The sequence below is a fragment of the Aspergillus neoniger genome (assembly GCF_003184625.1).
Source record: "Aspergillus neoniger CBS 115656 unplaced genomic scaffold BO87scaffold_32, whole genome shotgun sequence".
Classification (NCBI taxonomy): Eukaryota; Fungi; Ascomycota; class Eurotiomycetes; order Eurotiales; family Aspergillaceae; genus Aspergillus; species Aspergillus neoniger.
In genome coordinates this window covers 2,821-20,374 of record NW_020291160.1, presented here as the reverse complement: position 1 = coordinate 20,374, position 17,554 = coordinate 2,821, and the positions used below count along the sequence as shown (strand labels likewise).

The window sequence follows — 17,554 nt, the reverse complement described above, 5'->3', positions numbered from 1 at the left end:
GACGAGCACTAAGAGTATGGAACATATATCTGGAAAAAGGCGTTCGGTCCCTTTTGCAAACTTCAGCCGAATCCTGTTTCACTACACCAGCTTCCGGATGGAACCCGGTTGCGGTTGCGTCTAAGCTTCATGTGGATGAGAAAGTTTGTTTGTGATGCTAATTGCCCCACTGGAATACAGGTTAGAGTTGAAAATGATTACCTGGATGAAAGCCAAATAGCTTAGAAATCGTACACCCGCTGTCAATTGCATATTGGAGATGCCTTCACTGGGTATCCAAAGGACAAATCAAAATGATGGTAATGCGTGAGGCTGTGACTTATTCTGACCTCATAACGGGAGTATAGCTAACTGGGTTATTGATCGGCGCATGAAACAGTGACCGACTAGCCTTTGTCGACAATATTGAGCTGTGGTGTGAGTACTTAGGGAATTGGATAAGACAGCAGTGGGGGAACCCAAATAGGGAAATGGTAGTACTTAGTAGTTGATAGTATTACTGGGTAAGGCGGACTCCCCCCACTCTTTACCGTTGGGCATATTTTCACTTTCAACACAATCTGACTGCATTGACTGCTTAATGTAAATACCTTTGGATAGGTAATGCTCCGAACGCTTTAAGTTCATTGCTTCATATATTCAGATAAACCACTACCAAGCCAGCTCTGATCTGGCCATGCAGCTCGCCGCTTCCAGCTGAGAACAGAATTTCTCCTCCTCTGCCAGCTTCCCAGTCCTCATCTCCCCAGTCATCTTGGGAACAGCTGGCCAGATTTCTTCCCCGCCTTGGGCCTCTTCTTTTCGCCGGTGCCCCATGACCATTGTCCTCACATCTTCTTGAAAATGGATGGGCCCCTGCCCACAGTCAGCTCTGCCCAATCTCACGTCTCTTCTGTCAGTGTCTCATACATACCTTCTCCTTGTCCGGGTGAAGCTCGCCATTGATAAACACACCCGCGCTCAAGTTTTCCTGTGCTCCAACACAGAGATCTTTGTCTTCCTCTAGGACTTGTCGGTAAAACGCGTTGATGTTGGCAAACTCCTCATCCGTTGCATCTCGGTGTCGATATACTTCGTTTTCGATCTTGCTGGTCGTCGCGCTAACTGGGATCATGCGTTGAATGTAGAAGAATTTATCCCTGCTCGTGTTAATTTACCCTCGACCCCTTCCCTTCGGATACAAACTTACGTGACTGTGACCGATGTGGTTGGGTAAAAGTATGTGATTGACCTCCGGAACTGCGCATCAATATTGTCCTTGTTGAAGATATGATGCTCCATATACCTCGCCTTGGGCTCGACCCGGTACCGAGGAAGATCCGACACTCCATTGATCAGTGGATGTGAGGTCGCGCAGTGATAACATTCATTGTAGTTCTCGATCAGAAGCTTCCAGTTTGCCTCCACGTCCATCTCCCAGTAATGGTCAAAGGTGTATTCCCCATCGAAGTCGAAGTCTTGCATCCGCGGCTGCTCATCGATCTTCTGGAAGTCATAGTCCCACTTGACCTCCGGGTCGCCGGCCTCTAAATTCACCCAGATGAACCCCGCTTTATCGATATGTACATGGATGGGGAGGAGTCCATGTTGGCTTTTGTCGAAGCTTGATACGGTCTCGAAGCGAGGTGCCTTTGATAGATTGCCCTTCAGTCCGTAGGACCAGCCGTGATACTTACAGCTGAGGATGGAGGTAGTTCCGGATCGAGCTTGGACAACCGGGTACGCACGATGTCGACAAATGTTGTGGAATCCATTGATATTACCATCGCGATCGCGAGTAAGGAAGAAGGAAAAGTTAGAGATAGCAAAGGAAAGAAAGTCGCCAGGCTTGGTGAGTCGACTGGAATGTGTGAGTAACATCCATCGCTTGGAGAAGATGGCTCGCCGCTCCAGCTGATACATGGCATCAGAGCGATACCATGAGGCTGGAAGGCTCCGAGGTGGAGAGCTTTTCTCTGGGGTGTTGGAGGACCGGCCAAGTAATCGCCACATTGTGATGGGGATTGTGAAGCAAATTGTTGGGGTGGCTCAGAGGAGCTCGGATAATCACAGTGCCTATATAACGAAGCAGCGCTGGTAAGTGGGGTCTTGAATCGGCGTTATCACATCAAAAATGGGGGCGTTGGGAGCTCGCCCGAGGACACCACTGATAAGCCATTGGATAAGGATCACTGGCTTATCTGTCACATCTAGCTGCTATCCAGCCCTTCTAATCCAACTCAGAGAAGAAGACAGAAAAAGATGAATGCTAATCCTCTATTGGTCACTGGTTGCTGCTACATGTCGTCCATTGGGTACAAATGGGGGACTCCGAACCCTTTGACACTCCCCGATTCACGTCTTGAAGTAAGTGCTAAGCTCCAGTTTATTATATGCTATCGATTACATGTATCAGTCGTTCAAGTCGTATTTAGGCAAGAATCAGTCTTCTATCCCAGTGTCGAATCTTTTTCCTTTTTCGTTTTTTTTTCTTCCGGCTAGCCCGGCCGTCACTAACCCAACTCACATCTTGCTCGTATTCCGCAGTTTCCTGAGCAAGAACGTCGCTGCTCCAATCAAAACAGACCCTAATATCCCACAGCAAGCACCGAAAAGTTGCAAGCCCGAATAATCCGTGTAGTTCTGCTTTTCGAGAATGGCACCCATGATCGGCAATCCGGTCAGACAGCTGCCCAAGTTAGCAAGCAGGAAACTAAATTTGCTTGAGAAACCTGATACTCACCTCACTGACATGATCAGCTGGAATGTTCCGAATCGCTGACCCAGGGTCTGCAGATCCCCCACTTTGGCAACACATGGCATCATGAGAGAGACAACAGCGCCACTGACAAAGCCATAGACCGCCGCGAACACGATGATTCCTGCATGAGAAGGGTGGTAGTTGAAAGGAAGCCATAGACAGAGCATTGACACGCCGGTGCCGAAGCAGCAGAGTGTCAGGACGTTGAAGTGACCAAAGACATCTGCCAACTGAGGAGGGATAAGACGCCCGAATATAGAGGCACCACTACATTTCCCAGAGTCAGCACTGAGATCTGCGAAAGAAGGTATCGCGCAGCCTTACTTGATAATGGAAATAAGATAGAGAGCAAGAGTCGATGAGAATCCCGCGTTCTCCGCCATACTGGAAAGATAGTCGAACGGAGCCCAGAGTCCCCACCTGACACTGTCAGCCAATAAACAGGGTCATCGATCGGAATATTGACGAACATAATGAAGAATGCGCCAGCGGTGTACAACCCAAACGCGGTATCCTTGAGCAGAGTCAGGTCGATCCACGCTGCTTTACCGTTCCACTCCTTGCGTGGGAGACGGCTGCGGACCAGCAGGCAGGCTACTGCCAGCATGATTCCAACGAATAGCGCGGTATACCGAACGGCACCATAGAAGCCGATGTCGTTGATGACCCGGTCCAGAAAGATCGGAAAGATAACACCTCCAAGTGAACTTCCAGATACAGCAACGCCAGTTGCAAGACCTCGACGACGAACAAACCATTGGCCGACGCAAATCATGGCCGAAGTGAAAACACCACCTGCGCCGATGCCAAAGCAGAGGCCTTGCGCAAGAAAGATCTGGTAATACTCATGCGCCAGGCTAGTCATACAGAGTCCTAGCACACACAGAATACTGCATGGCCAAAGGACCGGGATCGGGCCGTAAGTGTCAATTATGCGACCCCATAGTGGTCCCGGTGCCCACATGAGGGCCAGCTGCACGGCGAAAATCCATGATATGTCGGACGCATCGTAGTCTTTGAGTGACGTCTGCTGGTATGTTGTTTGGAAGACACCGATACTGTGATGAGATCAGTACGGAGTATAGGGAACATTTTCAGCCCATGAATACATACGCATTTAGGAACCCAAAGGAGGAGAATAGGGCGCAAAAGCCTCCAGCTACTGTCAGCCAACCCTTGACCCCTTCTTCGGGCGGAATGGTTGGCTCCCCTACCGTCTGGTTCTTAGGCTCGGACATGTTTGTCTAGCCCAGAAATCCCAAGCAGATATTGTTCTAATATATGTTCACAGCCTTTCTCGATTATTTAGGGATGCATGAGGCGAATGACAAATTCTGGGGGGAAAAGCCTCCACAGGGTCCCGGACAGCGATTCGGTCTACGACTGGCTAAGTCCGACCGAACAAATGCGGGCGCTAAGATAAGTATCTGGGTTTCGATGAGAAGCTTCGTCTCGGGCCTTCGGCTCTCGTTATGTCCGATAAAGCCCACGCGACAAGGATCTTGCTCACCAAAGTCGCGCTAATTATGCGAACATCTGTCGCATTGGGCATGAAGTTGGCCGTGTCATTGCAAAGGCAAGTGCGATCTGACCCATTTAACCTTGCAAGTCTTTGATTAAAGGGGTATGTGAGCTGTGTAAATTAATCGGACGTGGAGCCTAGGGCTGGATTGACAGCAACCGGGGGTTTTCAGCTGAAGAACAGTGGTCATTTCCCTCCGTTTGCGACCAGCTAAAGCCCACAAAGCGGCTGTGAGCAAGCCACATCAGGGAACCCTGGCCAGAAGACTCTCGAACCCATTATTGGGATGATGCGGCCCACATGGTACCCACAGTGCTGTAAACTCTGATGCCAACTGCCGGATCCAAGTACAGAGCAATGAACTTCATAGACTACTGCAAGACGTGCCCAACATTGGGACGTGTGCATGCGACACTTGATCAAGAATGACAGCAGATAATAATAACAACAATAACTAATATTCCCTCAACGGTTAGTCTCCAGGCTGATCGAAAGTCACCTTCTGTCCACACCGGATGATTCCGAATCGAGGATCGACTTGGGCATCAGCTTTGCTCAGGTCATGGCTTGGAGGTTTCTTGTCGGAGAATTTCGGATGTATCCGAAACGTCTGCTTGCAGCTGCCACACCGACATGAAAAAGGCATGTCTCATTCATCGGGCTATCCCCCGTCGCAAAATTGATGACGTGAACAGCACATTACCCCCGCCAATCAGACGGCAGAGAGGTCTGATGCTTTCCCGATGATCGTCAAGCGAGTTCCTTGGATGGATGCCATCCTCCCCGATGGACAGCCATTATTCATCCGTCGGATGGGACAGCTAGTCCGTTGGACCGAGCAACTTCAGGAACAGATGTAAAGCTTGACAGCCCGGTCTACAAATAGTGCAGGCTTTGGTTTCGTTGAGCATGCTTGAGTTCTTTTGGTAAAGGGACAGTCATCAGACATGCACGTTACGAAGATCCCCCGGCATTTGGTCGCATCAAGGTGCAGTAGTCAGGCTAAAAGACTCCTTAGTGGTTGCGTGGGTGTGAACATTGTCCAAGATCACCACAGGCGGTATCTAGCAGGGGTTCAGCCGAACAGCCCCGTGGCTATATTTGGCAGGGAGCATCCTTGTCGACTTGCATAGACGTAGCTGCCTAGGACTTACGAGTTCCAGCTGCGCAGTTGTATGGGTGATCATTGCTCAATTCGTGTACCAGCCACGTGCTTGGGGACAAGCTGTGTTCCCAACAACCTTTCTTCCCACTGCTTCTTAGTAGTGTGGTAAGCGAACATCTATAATCTCTTTCAATATCCTTGCTACGATCGGGCTTTTCAACATATGTTCAAATGCGACCGGGCGACAGGAGTAACTGAACGAGTGGCCAATCAATCGTGGACTAGAGAGGTCAGTGTTATCCCTAGGGTCCTACCTAAGCCGAGTAAACTTGGAAAAGAAGTAGCAAAAAGAAGAACATGATGAGATCAACCTGTGCGCCCTAATGGTGAATGGACACAATAGCAAATTAGCAACAGCTGTTGTCACAGACGCTATAGAAAGACTGTATAAAGTCTGAGAAAACCTCTAGTCCTTTATTACAAATAATCAATACCTTCTTCCTGAGTATAACCAGGATGACCATATTCATTTTATAGTCCACAGTCCTCATGATCATAATGGTGGACCGAGGCCAGGCCGGGGCATATAGCCGACCCCAGAGAAGCCGCGCCCCCACGGTCGGCGATGTTCTCCGGTCGGGGATGCCCTCAAAAGCCGGGGTTATCTCCACGAAGAATCCCAATCAATCTTACAACCACCACCATGCCTACCACTCGTCCAATTGTTCGCGCGGCATGCCATAACATCTCAAGCATCCGGCATGCTTCCACAAAAACCGCGAAAAAAGCAGGTCCCTTGGCCGGCATCACCGTGGTCAGTCTGGAACAAGCCATAGCCGCACCCTTCTGTACCCGCCAATTAGCCGATCTGGGAGCCCGAGTCATCAAAGTCGAACGACCCGGTGTTGGCGACTTTGCTCGCAACTACGACACCCGCGTTAATGGCTTAGCCTCACACTTCGTCTGGACCAACCGGTCTAAAGAGAGTCTCGCCTTGGACCTCAAAAAGCCGTCCGATCACAGCGTGCTAATGCGCCTGCTCAGCCGCGCTGATGTCCTCGTCCAGAACCTCGCCCCGGGCGCCAGTGCCCGGCTGGGATTATCATACGCGGATCTTAAAGCCGCTCATCCTTCGTTGATCGTGTGCAATATCTCCGGATATGGTCCTGACGGACCGTATCGCGATAAGAAGGCCTATGATCTGTTGATCCAGAGCGAGGCCGGCATGCTTTCCGTCACGGGGACAGGGAAAGAGCCGGCTAAGGTGGGCATTTCCATCGCTGATATTTCCGCCGGTAGCTATGCCTACTCGAATATCCTGGCGGCGTTGTATCAACGGGAGAGGGATCCCGCGAAGAGAGGTTGTAATATTGATATCTCGATGTTGGAAAGTATGGTTGAGTGGATGGGATTCCCCATGTACTATACCTATGAGAACGCCCCGGGTCCGACACCTGCTGGTGCTTCGCATGCGGCTATCTATCCGTATGGACCATTTGAGACGGGTGATGGGACGGTGATGCTGGGGATTCAGAATGAGCGCGAGTGGGCCAAGTTCTGTGACATTGTATTGGGTCAAGCTGATTTGGCTACGGATGAGCGATTTGTGAATAACTCGCTGCGGTCGCAGAACAGAGATGAGCTGAAGAAGATCATCTGCGATGTCTTCTCGTCGCTTTCTGCGGAGCAGGTCATTGCTCGACTGGATGAAGCGGCGATTGCGAATGCCAGCGTCAATGACATGCAAGGCGTCTGGAACCACCCGCAGCTGAAAGCCCGGCAGCGATGGACTGATGTTGAGACTCCGGCGGGGATTGTGCCAGCTCTGTTACCTCCTGGAATGACCATGGGTGATGCGGATACTTATGGGGCGCGCATGGATGCGGTCCCTGAAGTGGGTGAGCATAACAAGGCGATTCTGGCTGAGTTGGGGCTCGACGAGGGTACGGAGAAATAGTGATAGATAAGTTAGACTATGTACAAATGGGCTAGTAGACTTCGCTATTCTCATGAGTGTTGGAACTTTTAACCCTTTGTTAATACGTAGGTGGACTGGCTGGTGTTGCCACTCAAAGGCTAGAGGTACGTAGACTGCATACTGATCAGACGTAAAGCTAGTGGGTCGCATCATGAAATTTGCACTCAATCTCTTTCCGAAACAAGCTACTGCTACGAATCCTTGAAATTTCTCACTGTGGCGGGTTCGACTTGTCCGAGAATATCGGCACCATATCCCCATCGCCGAAGCAGGTGGATCGGGAAAGCAGGCAAAAAGGCCGACATCCTCGCCAAGACCGAGGTAGCATAAAGCCGCTTTCATCCTCGACGACGGCTACTTGCATTGTTCCCTGGTCACCTCTGAACTCCACTGCGGACGATCTCTCCTTCAATAGTAGCTGGAACTAACTCCAGAATCATGTCCAGTCAGGAGGCCTCGGGTCACCGACAGGTGAGAACCAGAGCCAAACAGGCTTGTCTCCACTGCAACCGGCGGCGAATCCGCTGCAATGTGCTACAGATGCGCCCATGTCAGAATTGTCTCTCGTTGAATGTGCCCTGTGAGATAGGCGTCTCGAAGCGAGGAAAGTATGCTTTCCTTATTCTCATTGTGGCCGTGGGACGTAGACTGATTCAGGGCATAGGTATCCCCGTAAGAAGACCGCCCGGCAACATGCTATGTCACAAACGGACGGCAATTCGGTCCAATTACCGACATCATCGGGGAAAGGAAGAAGCCATTCCTCAACGTCACCGTCGGGTGGTAAAGACGAAGAAAGAGAGACGCATGTTCATCCGATGTCAGGGGATGCTGCCAGTGCCCACCAGACGGTGTTCTTTGGCGAATCCAGTCCACTCACTGTAGTCATTGACGAAGGGCGCCGATCGCCTGAGAAGGGAAGTGGTGAACGGCACATGACTCGCTTTCACTATCCCATTCCAGAGAAGCTCAACGCTTTCAATACCCGAGATGAGGCTTTTCGTGCACACAAAGTCAAGAAGGAAGACCAGCTTAGAGCTGACGGGGCCTTTTTGTACCCCCCGCCGGAGACATGTGCCATTCTTCTGCGGGCGTACTTTGACTGGTTTCATCCCTGTTTCCCGATCCTTGATCGTGCTGCTGTGGATGAGGGCTATGCGCAAGGGATCTTGTCGCCCCTGCTCCTCCAGGCTATGCTGTTCATTGGCGTAAGCCTTTGCACGGACGAGGCGTTTGCCCAGACGGAGTTCCCCGTTCGATACTGGGCGAAATTCCTTTTCTACAGCCGAGCAAAGGCGATATATGATGCGGAATGGGAGTCTAACAAGACGGTCAAGATCCAATCGTTGTTTCTGTTGAGCTTCTGGCGTGGAGGTCCTTCTGAAGAGCGGGACATTCGATTCTGGCTAGGCATTGCCATTGACTTGGCTCAAAAGCGCGGCATGCATTTGATGTATGTGTTTTTCTATTGCACCATGTCACCTGCTAATCCAATCAGGTCTAAGTTTTTTTTTGGTTCCGGTCGAGAGGCAGGGCTATGGAAGCGAATTTGGTGGTCGCTCTATGTATGTCCTCTCTCATAAACTTGCTGTCAATACTAACCGTTGCCAGGCCCGAGACCAGCAAAGCGCCGCAGCACTTGGGCTGCCGCCGCACATTCGGGACGAAGACTGCGATGTCGCCATGCTTGAGCCAGAAGATATCCGGAAAGAGGAAGCGGAAGGACAAGGTCTTTTCGGTGTGCAGTGTATAGAAGATCTCCGTTATCCGGCCGAGATGGCCAAGTTGGCCAAATTATGTATGTCCGAACATCCCGACTTTGAATCTTTGCTTACCGTTCAGTGAGTTCTATTGTATCGACCCATTATTCGCCGGTATCTTCCTCATCCAGCGGCACATCACGAGCGGTGTTGCATAAGCAACTGGTGGATTGGGAATTCGATATGCCTCCTGAGCTGAAGCTCGAAAACGCCACAACTCCGCGAGCCAGGTTCCTAGCGGGACTCTTACAAATGACATACCAGTAAGCAATATTCATTTGACTTGAATTGACTCCCTGACTGACCAATGTCTAGAAATCTCTATGTTCTGCTTTACCGACCGTCATTTCTTAATCCACCGGATGGTATTTTGGACAGCCAGGGCCAGATAGCCTTGGATGCCGCGACCAAAAGCACACGAGTGTTGGAGGATATGCTCTCGCATAATCTGGTCCAACATGGACCTCCACATCTGTAATTCTCCGTCGATAATCTATACAGGTATCAAGCTGACCATGTAGAATCACCCACGCGTTCTCAACCCTCTGCATTCACACCATCGAGTTCCGTCGCTCATCTGGGATAGGCCGTAAACTGGCGGAACACCGAGCCAGACTTTGTCTCCTGAGCCTACAGGAGCTGCAAAAATCCTGGGATTTGGAAAACTGGGTATTAAACCTGTTCTTCCGATGCTTGGATGATAGCACTGCCCGTACTCTGCGACCGGTGGATGCCACTGCTCCGCCCCCAAAGACCGAAGCCCGCGATTATGTCCCTGCCACCCCAGATGCTTTTCCTGCTCTCAATATAAACCCAGAGGGACACACGCTCGACGCATCTTGTCAATCGGCGCACTCACCATATCCCACTGATGATATTAGCGCCCCCAGTGATTGGTACGGGCTGTTCAATTTTGCCGAGGATTATACCGACATTTCAGGGGTCATTTCCAGCCACGACCCGTCTATAAATCTGCAGAATTTGGAGTTTCTCTACCGATTCTTATGACGAAATCTGTCCCACTTAGAAAGTCTGCACTCTCAATGGCGGCGACCGCACTTTTCCCAACCTAGTCAACAAGTTCAGCTCGGAGGAGGATCGTCTTGGCAGAGTTTGGTACTAGATCGCGCTAAGCGGGCAAGGCGTGGAGCATCGTCCGCGTGCGAGTCAGTCAGCTCACTCCCTGCCGAGGCCAGGCTGATTCCGTATTAATTCCTAGCTTCCCCTCTGTCAGATCGACCTCAACCTCATCTTCAATTTGATCTTGTCTTACAGCACCATGTTCGGTGACTTTCCCGTCGACAACAAAATCGTCCTAGTGACGGGAGGAGGATCCGGTGAGGCCTCAATTTGACCCTCACTTCACCCCTTCTCCACATCACACTAACGCACCACTCAGGGATCGGATTGCAGCTCTGCCGCCAGGCCGCCGCCAAAGGCGCCCGAATCATCATTGCCGATCTGTGCCTCATTCCCGAAGCCCAACAGTTTGTCGACAGCTCCGACGCCGTCATTTTCCAGCGCTGTGACGTCCGTAAATGGGCCGAGTTGCAAGCCCTCATCCAGCTTTCGCAAGACAAATGGAACGATGTCCCTGACGTCTATGTCGCATCAGCTGCCATCTTTGAACCCGTACGTGTTTCTTCCTAACCAAGTATCTCTCGGTTCATCAAATATTTCACGGTCTCCTCGCTCACGGATCTCAAAATCAGTCATGGTCCAGTTTCTGGGAAGACTCGGAAACGACCGACTACGCGTGTATCGACATCAACGTGAACCACCCTATCAAGCTTACTCGACTGGCCATCCGAGCTCTCCTGGGTAAGGACAAGAAGGGTGTCGTATGTCTGGTCTCCTCTATCGCGGGAATAAATGCTTCGATCCGGAGCCCCCTGTACTGCGCATCCAAACATGCCATCTGGGGCTTCGTCAAGTCAATGACCATGCTTGACCAATTGGAGGGCGTGAAAGTCACCTCCATCTGTCCAGGGTAATTCATCCCCTTTTATCCTTCGAGTCTCCGATTTACCTAGAGCATGCGCTAACGTCAACCAGCGTTGTCCCCACGCCTCTGTGGGACTCCGTCCCCGGTGTCCGCAAGCATCTATCCTATGACCGAGTGAAACATGTCCCGGCGGAAGAAGTGGCAGAGTACATGCTCGAGCTTATTCAGCAGGGCAAATACTCTGGCGGTTCAGTGGTGGAGATTACCAGCTCTGGCCCGGACGGTCGTAGAGTCATCCCGCCGTGGAATGTGTCACCACCGAATGTGTATGCCGGTGCGGATAAGAAGATGTTGGCTAACTTCATCGAACCGGTCCGCGAAGCGTTGAAGAAGGAGCGGAAAGCGAAGCTGTAATCATTATACCCTTGTTTGATATACCCAGTGAAGACATCTAGAGCATCAGGACGAAGTTACCCACCTCAGAATATCCCTTTCTGTCCTGACTCTTCCATGCAATACACCACATCAGTTCTCTATAGCCGTGTCTCTGCAAAATCCTGCGGTTGATATTTCTACGACCACTGCTATTTAATTCTATTGATAAACATGTAATGATACTTGAGTCACCTCTCTTTTTGTTTGATACATTTTGCCTGACTACAATTGCTCCCCTCTCGTCATGTCCGTGTGCAAACTCAGTGGGTTAGCCTCTAGCATCTAGAACCCACCATAACAGACATTCTATAGCACTGGATCCTGGCCAATTACTTGGCAAGGCCCTTTGAATTTTCGCTTTGTATGGTAGTCCCATGATCAAAACTATCGGCATATATAGAGGTATGATAGTGAGATCCCTTAGTATAAACCATTTTGAAATAATTTATGCATTAGGCCAGAAAAATAAATGTGCTAGTTAAGCACGAGCGTTTCAACTGAGTTATTTCATCGATCATCGGTGGGTTGATTAGTAATGATAGCCCGTGACATTTGTAGTGAGGGATATCCTCATATATAGATAATAGATACTATAGACAGTAGTGACTAGTCACTGGAAACCGTTTAGTCATATTGAATTGAACTATACTGTCGGCAAATTACATCTTTAGCACCTTTTAGGGCCTATTTGGATAAATGGTTGTGTTGGAGTAGTAGTACCATTCATACTACTTAGTAGCAGGCGCAATGGACCCAGCCAAAATATATATGTCTGGGAACCACAAACAACGAGTGCCACTATGGGCTAACACACTCGTAGAATGTTCCGCAACGGTAGTATATTAGACGCAGATGCTTGTATCTTTGATATACTATTGTGTCTCGCGTTACGGCCTCCTTCATCAGCTCTCTTTACGTGTATTGTCATTTTCTATCCTCTCACGCTGTCACGTCTCACTTAGTAACCAGCAAGACGTCCCCGAATTCATGCACATGATGGCATATATCTTTCCTAGTCCTGAAGTACAATGTTCAATGCGGAATTCCAATTTTCATATGTTGTATATCAAAATGATGGCCAATGGGCCAATTATGACTCAAATACGGGCAGCGTGGAAATGAGTTCTACGATGAAAGCATAATCTAAGGGTTATATGGTCAGCAGAGAGAGCTTCCAGATGGCCATTTGTCAATGCAGCTGAGTAGAGAGTCTGGAATTCTCTGTCGCCTTATTTAAGATAGCCCCAGAAACCATGTAGAGGCTCTCCTAGCCCTTTTAAAGGGTGTCTGGAGAATGATTTTGCTGCACGCGGTCTAACATATTTCAGCAAAGATGGTTTATGTGAATTATTGCGGCAGGCGAGCGACAATCAGACGAAACACTATGCTCCTAAAGGAGCGTAGATCACGCAAGGATTGTGGCATCTACTTAGTAATGACGGAAGATCTCGAGGTGTATTGGACTGGTGGTCTATGGGAGTGATGGCAAGATATACAGACTGGTGCGTGCGCTATGCTCTTTAGATCTTTGAGAAGAGATCACCTGATCCGACTGCTTATTCTCCATCCCGATTCCCCTCGCTTACTTCTCACTTCAGCTCCCTCACATGGGATCTAGGGCGTGGCCAAAGATTTACCCGGTACTGCATGGTGCAGGGTAGCAGTTGAAAGCTTCCAATCAACATGTTATAGAGACTATGTATGATCGAGGAAGCCTTCGCTAAGGAATCGGAATATAGGCTCATTGCCTCGTGGATTCTGCTAAATGGGTCCACGAGCCCCCACTGCATGAAGACCTTGCCCAAGAGTATAGTCACTCTGAGCTCATTATGATCAGGCCATAGCATCATGCCACGATGCCTCTGACAAACATAAGACGAGGACCCTGCCTACTTGCTCAATTCTGTGCTGCGATAGATTCGAACAGCAGTGTCAGCCGGCCCCTCGCCGAGCTGGCCCTATTGACTTAATGACATACTATTCAGCTCGGAAAGGGCTCGGAAGCCATTGCTTTGTTGCGTCGGACACTCCCGGTTCCTGCAGGACCATGTACTTCATTGTTGCTTGGAGGAAATAACCCCCACCAATCATCCCATCATGGCCGTACTGGCTTGGCAGTCAATGAAAGCATTCCTCTCCAGTCCGACTCCGGGGTGAGCAAAGGCTCGAGACGTGTTTCTTTAGTTGAGACACTTCTTCCTTATCTGACGGCTGAATCGATATGGGTGAATCCTCATCCGGGGGTTTCCACCGACTTGCCCCCCAAGGTTACCGGCTTATCAATCGTGACTCAACTTGATACTCCAGAATCCTGCAACTGTTTAGTGCGGGATTGATAGGGTCACGACCCCACTGCGGTCCTTCATCATGGTTGAAATCGAGAAGTTACAGTGAAGTGCCAAGGAAAAGCTCCCATGAGGGAGTTATTGCCCAATGGCAGGCGTTCAATTTCATCTATTCGACATGAGGAGTATGCAGGCCGCCGATGGAGCCCGGCTTCATCTACCTGGTTAGGCTTATCCCCGGTAACGGATCATTATTGACCGATGCGCTGCTGACGATCGCTATTGTGCACCACCATGGTGGCATACCCGTCTTCTCGGTCCCGCCGGCAGTGGTTTATTCCCCGTATTCCCCCTCCAAGCGATGACCCTGAGCCGAGTCCAGGTCCCCGCTGGGCCCTGTGCCAGTAATGCTCAAAATAGATCTGATTTCAAAGGGTCGCTTCGCTATCGAAGGGACGATGCTGACGACGCGTCAGTCTGGAAGCGGAAGGTGAATTGTGGATCTGCGGCCTTACCGAAGGAACGCCGTCTGGGGTTAAATTCTAATCCGACTTCAATCTATCTGGACGTTCGAGGTCCTCATCCTGCGCGGCTTGCAGCATCGCCAAGGAGACTTATGCAGCTCTAATAAGCTGTCTGCAGCAGTGGCCAGCTAGTCTATCCCGGTTGGGTCGAACTAATTGACGACTCCGTCGGGTGCAGCCGTTTGTCTTTTCGGCGGGATATCCCCTCCTTTTGTCAAGAGATGTGTGTAGGCTTCACCTCGAGACCCGATGGTTATTCTGTAAGGTACCGACTGGGAAGTACATGGAGTGGGATGAATTAACTGCGACACGCCTGGTTTAGAGATCGAATTAACCTGCCAATGAGACCATTCCGACGGGGCATGTGAAAGGAGAGATGATGTACTCTGCTCACGGTGGACCGAACCGAGTGGACTCTTCCCATAGTAGAGCCGGCCGATCTCCCAGTGTTCTTTAACGGATTACAACTGCTGAGTACTATCCGGAAAGCTCGTTCGGCCCGCCGGTATCTGCAGGACGTCCTCCGCCAGCCAGTGAGAGACAATGCATTATTGTTCGTGTCGGATGGCCCCCGATCGTCGTGATCAGCACTTCCCAGCGAATTATTTCGCGTTGGTCTTCCTTCCGCGGTCTCTCTCGGCGAATCCGATTTCCGCACGCTGGCTTGGCATCTCCATCGCGGCTTGGCACCACTAACCTGAAGTCTATGCGCCTTCCACATCCGGCACCCTGGTTACTATTCCCAGCATCCTTCCATCACTCCGAATCTCTGCAGAAACTTAGGTTATGATAACCTGGAACGATAGTCGCCATCAATTCATCCACTCACCCACAATGCCCAGACTGAAGAGAATGTGGGTGGAAGAATCCTATTGTGGGAGGTTTACATCACAGCCATTCACAGCGGCCGCTCTGGCATGATGGCCTTCTGCTACTGACGGTCTGGCCAGCTCACTCAGTATGCTTCTCTACATGGCTGGTATCTCTTTTGCATCTGCAGCCTATCACAGTCCACATAATCCAGTCTCCATTAGCTCCATCCTTCGGAGTATATTGGCCTCGCCTTCATTGAAACCTAAGGGAGACACCTGAGGACCATGGGCTAAGCTCGCCATCGGTTGCTACACTGATGCCAAGTGATCGACCTTGGTTGCAGGACGATCATCCCTCGGTGCACCACAAGCACCTGTATCGGATCGGCTGCACGAGAATTTCAGTCGCATCGAGACAAGGATGCCGAATAAACTATTATCCACCACAGCGTGATATTGATTGTACCGAAGAGGAATCGGGATCGCAAGCTCACTCCAAGATAGCTATATAAACCCCTTGGACATACCCTCCCACATACCTCTTCAGACTCCCACTCGCATCGCAAGCATCCTCACATTGTCAAGCATCTCTGCAACTCTTCTCCCGGATTCAATATGCAAATCAAGAACGTCCTTAACTTGGCCGTCGTCGGCAATGCCCTCCTGGCCACCGCTCACCCGGGTCACCATGAGGAGCGTGAGGCCCTTCAGCAACGCTCCTTCAAGCGCAGTGTGGCCCACGGTCTGCAGAAGTGTGAGGCCAGCCTGGAGGCCAGCGGCCTTCACGCCCGCGCCGAGGCCCGTCGCCGCGCCGTGGTCGATATGCACCGCCGTCAGTTGCAGGCCCGTGGCGACACCGCTGAGGTGCTGAACAAGTCGCACCTGTCCACCCGTCCCATCTCGTCCAGCACCCCCGAGACCGAGGTCTTCAACGATGACAAGAAGATCTGCCTCCTCGGACCCAGCGCTGAGGGTGAAACCGGACCCTACTGGATCCCCGGCGAGCACATCCGCGGCGACATCCGTGAGAACGAGCCGGGTATTCCTGTCACCGTCGAGCAGCAATTCATTGACGTCGAGACCTGCCAGCCCCTCACTGGCATCTACACCGAGATCTGGGGCTGCAACGCCACCGGTGTCTACTCCGGCCTGGTGGCTGATGGCAACGGTAACTCCAACGACCTGGCCAACTACAACCGCACCTTCCTCCGTGGTGTGCAGCAGACCGATGAGGACGGTGTGGTGACCTTCAACACCCTGTTCCCCGGCCACTATGCTGACCGCACCACCCACTACCATAACATTGTGCACTGGGGCGCTACTCTGCTGCCCAACAACACCCTGGCGGGTGGATCCATCCCCCACATTGGCCAGATCTTCTGGGACCAGGACATGATCAGCAAGGTCGAGTCCACCTACCCTTACAACACCAACTCGATCCCCATCACTACCAACGCAGACGACCGCGTGGTCACCGTGGAGACCGAGAACGCCGACACCGACCCCTTCCTGAACTACGTCTACCTGGGTGACTCCCTCGAGGACGGTCTGTTCGCCTACCTCACTGTTGCCGTCAACACCTCGGCCATCCACTACCCCTACTGGACCAACGTGTACACTGCCAGTGGCGGCGAGTCTGTCTGCGGTACCTGCGATGGTGACCCGGACGCTGTTGACGGTGGTCTCCCCACCCCCTCTGCATCCGCATCCGCTTCTGCTTAAACGCAAGTTGAGTCTCGACGAGGAAAGGAATGAAAATACCTGAATGATGAGTGGATAGTTTTGTACATTTAGACTAGATGATGTACCTGACGGTGCTACTTGATAGCTCACGAATATGAAAGAGTTGATTGGATACAGCTACCCCTTCGGAAAGTGGGTGCAGGTGAGGGATGGTCGTTAATTCACTGGCGCGACCCAAAATGGCTTAGTAAGTACTCTTAGATTATGTGACTGTCATATTATCTATAATAATAATTTCAAATCGCACCATTTCTTTCTATCTTCTTACTATCTATTAATACTACTACTACCACCACCACCACTGACCACCATGGCTGAACTCAAGGAAAATGTAAGTATAACTACTTTCTCAGTAGTTTATAACTACTTAATATAAGAGAAAAGTAGTTTTAAACTGATTTTATTAATAAAAATAGAATTATTATAAATAATACTTATATACCATGGCTGCTGGCCAGCTGGTACTTCCTGTTTCTATCCAGATTAGTATCATTTTAATAAAATCTTATTTATATACTTGCGAAGTAGTTAACAATTATTTACTAACTATTTAGAATAATAATCTTGAGTATAAAGTCTATTACAGGGAGATCTTTTATAAGATAGAGGGATGTACAAAGAAGATCATAAGTATATTTTTAATTATTTGTTAATGATTTACCAATTACTTACTAATAACTTACTAATTACTTACTAACTATTAAA

At 50.3% G+C, this 17,554-nt stretch overlaps 7 protein-coding genes across 7 annotated transcripts; 4 read left to right on the top strand and 3 right to left on the bottom strand.

Moving 5' to 3' along the window:
- Positions 1–651: 651 nt before the first annotated feature.
- BO87DRAFT_444061 (aromatic ring-hydroxylating oxygenase subunit alpha) lies at positions 652–1,992 on the bottom strand (the record flags this gene model as incomplete). The annotated part of the gene is made up of 3 exons (XM_025628121.1): positions 652–855; positions 914–1,139; positions 1,190–1,992. 3 exons carry the CDS (start codon positions 1,990–1,992, stop codon positions 652–654), a joined length of 1,233 nt encoding a protein of 410 aa, XP_025476378.1.
- Positions 1,993–2,358: 366 nt separating this feature from the next.
- Positions 2,359–4,129, bottom strand: BO87DRAFT_379332 (MCT family MFS transporter). The gene is made up of 5 exons (XM_025624012.1): positions 3,854–4,129; positions 3,211–3,798; positions 3,065–3,160; positions 2,723–3,007; positions 2,359–2,668 (listed from the first exon to the last, which is right to left on the bottom strand). The coding sequence occupies exons 1-5, from the start codon at positions 3,976–3,978 to the stop codon at positions 2,503–2,505; spliced, it is 1,260 nt and encodes a 419-aa protein (XP_025476377.1). The 5' UTR covers positions 3,979–4,129; the 3' UTR covers positions 2,359–2,502.
- A 202-nt stretch (positions 4,130–4,331) lies between these two features.
- On the bottom strand, positions 4,332–4,711 carry BO87DRAFT_141483 (uncharacterized protein). The gene has a single exon (XM_025618122.1). It carries the CDS (start codon positions 4,668–4,670, stop codon positions 4,473–4,475), a length of 198 nt encoding a protein of 65 aa, XP_025476376.1. The 5' UTR covers positions 4,671–4,711; the 3' UTR covers positions 4,332–4,472.
- A 1,257-nt stretch (positions 4,712–5,968) lies between these two features.
- Positions 5,969–7,355, top strand: BO87DRAFT_379331 (CaiB/BaiF CoA transferase family protein). Its single transcript, XM_025624011.1, has one exon. It carries the CDS (start codon positions 6,071–6,073, stop codon positions 7,322–7,324), a length of 1,254 nt encoding a protein of 417 aa, XP_025476375.1. The 5' UTR covers positions 5,969–6,070; the 3' UTR covers positions 7,325–7,355.
- Positions 7,356–7,783: 428 nt separating this feature from the next.
- BO87DRAFT_429070 (Zn(II)2Cys6 transcription factor) lies at positions 7,784–10,113 on the top strand (the record flags this gene model as incomplete). Its single annotated transcript, XM_025627480.1, has 7 exons — positions 7,784–7,953; positions 8,010–8,798; positions 8,844–8,910; positions 8,957–9,143; positions 9,188–9,368; positions 9,421–9,579; positions 9,627–10,113. The coding sequence occupies 7 exons, from the start codon at positions 7,784–7,786 to the stop codon at positions 10,111–10,113; spliced, it is 2,040 nt and encodes a 679-aa protein (XP_025476374.1).
- A 141-nt stretch (positions 10,114–10,254) lies between these two features.
- BO87DRAFT_379330 (15-hydroxyprostaglandin dehydrogenase) lies at positions 10,255–11,611 on the top strand. Its single transcript, XM_025624010.1, has 4 exons — positions 10,255–10,442; positions 10,505–10,737; positions 10,818–11,095; positions 11,161–11,611. The coding sequence occupies exons 1-4, from the start codon at positions 10,385–10,387 to the stop codon at positions 11,462–11,464; spliced, it is 873 nt and encodes a 290-aa protein (XP_025476373.1). The 5' UTR covers positions 10,255–10,384; the 3' UTR covers positions 11,465–11,611.
- A 3,757-nt stretch (positions 11,612–15,368) lies between these two features.
- BO87DRAFT_141430 (intradiol ring-cleavage dioxygenase) lies at positions 15,369–17,140 on the top strand. The gene has a single exon (XM_025618121.1). It carries the CDS (start codon positions 15,722–15,724, stop codon positions 16,826–16,828), a length of 1,107 nt encoding a protein of 368 aa, XP_025476372.1. The 5' UTR covers positions 15,369–15,721; the 3' UTR covers positions 16,829–17,140.
- Positions 17,141–17,554: the final 414 nt, after the last annotated feature.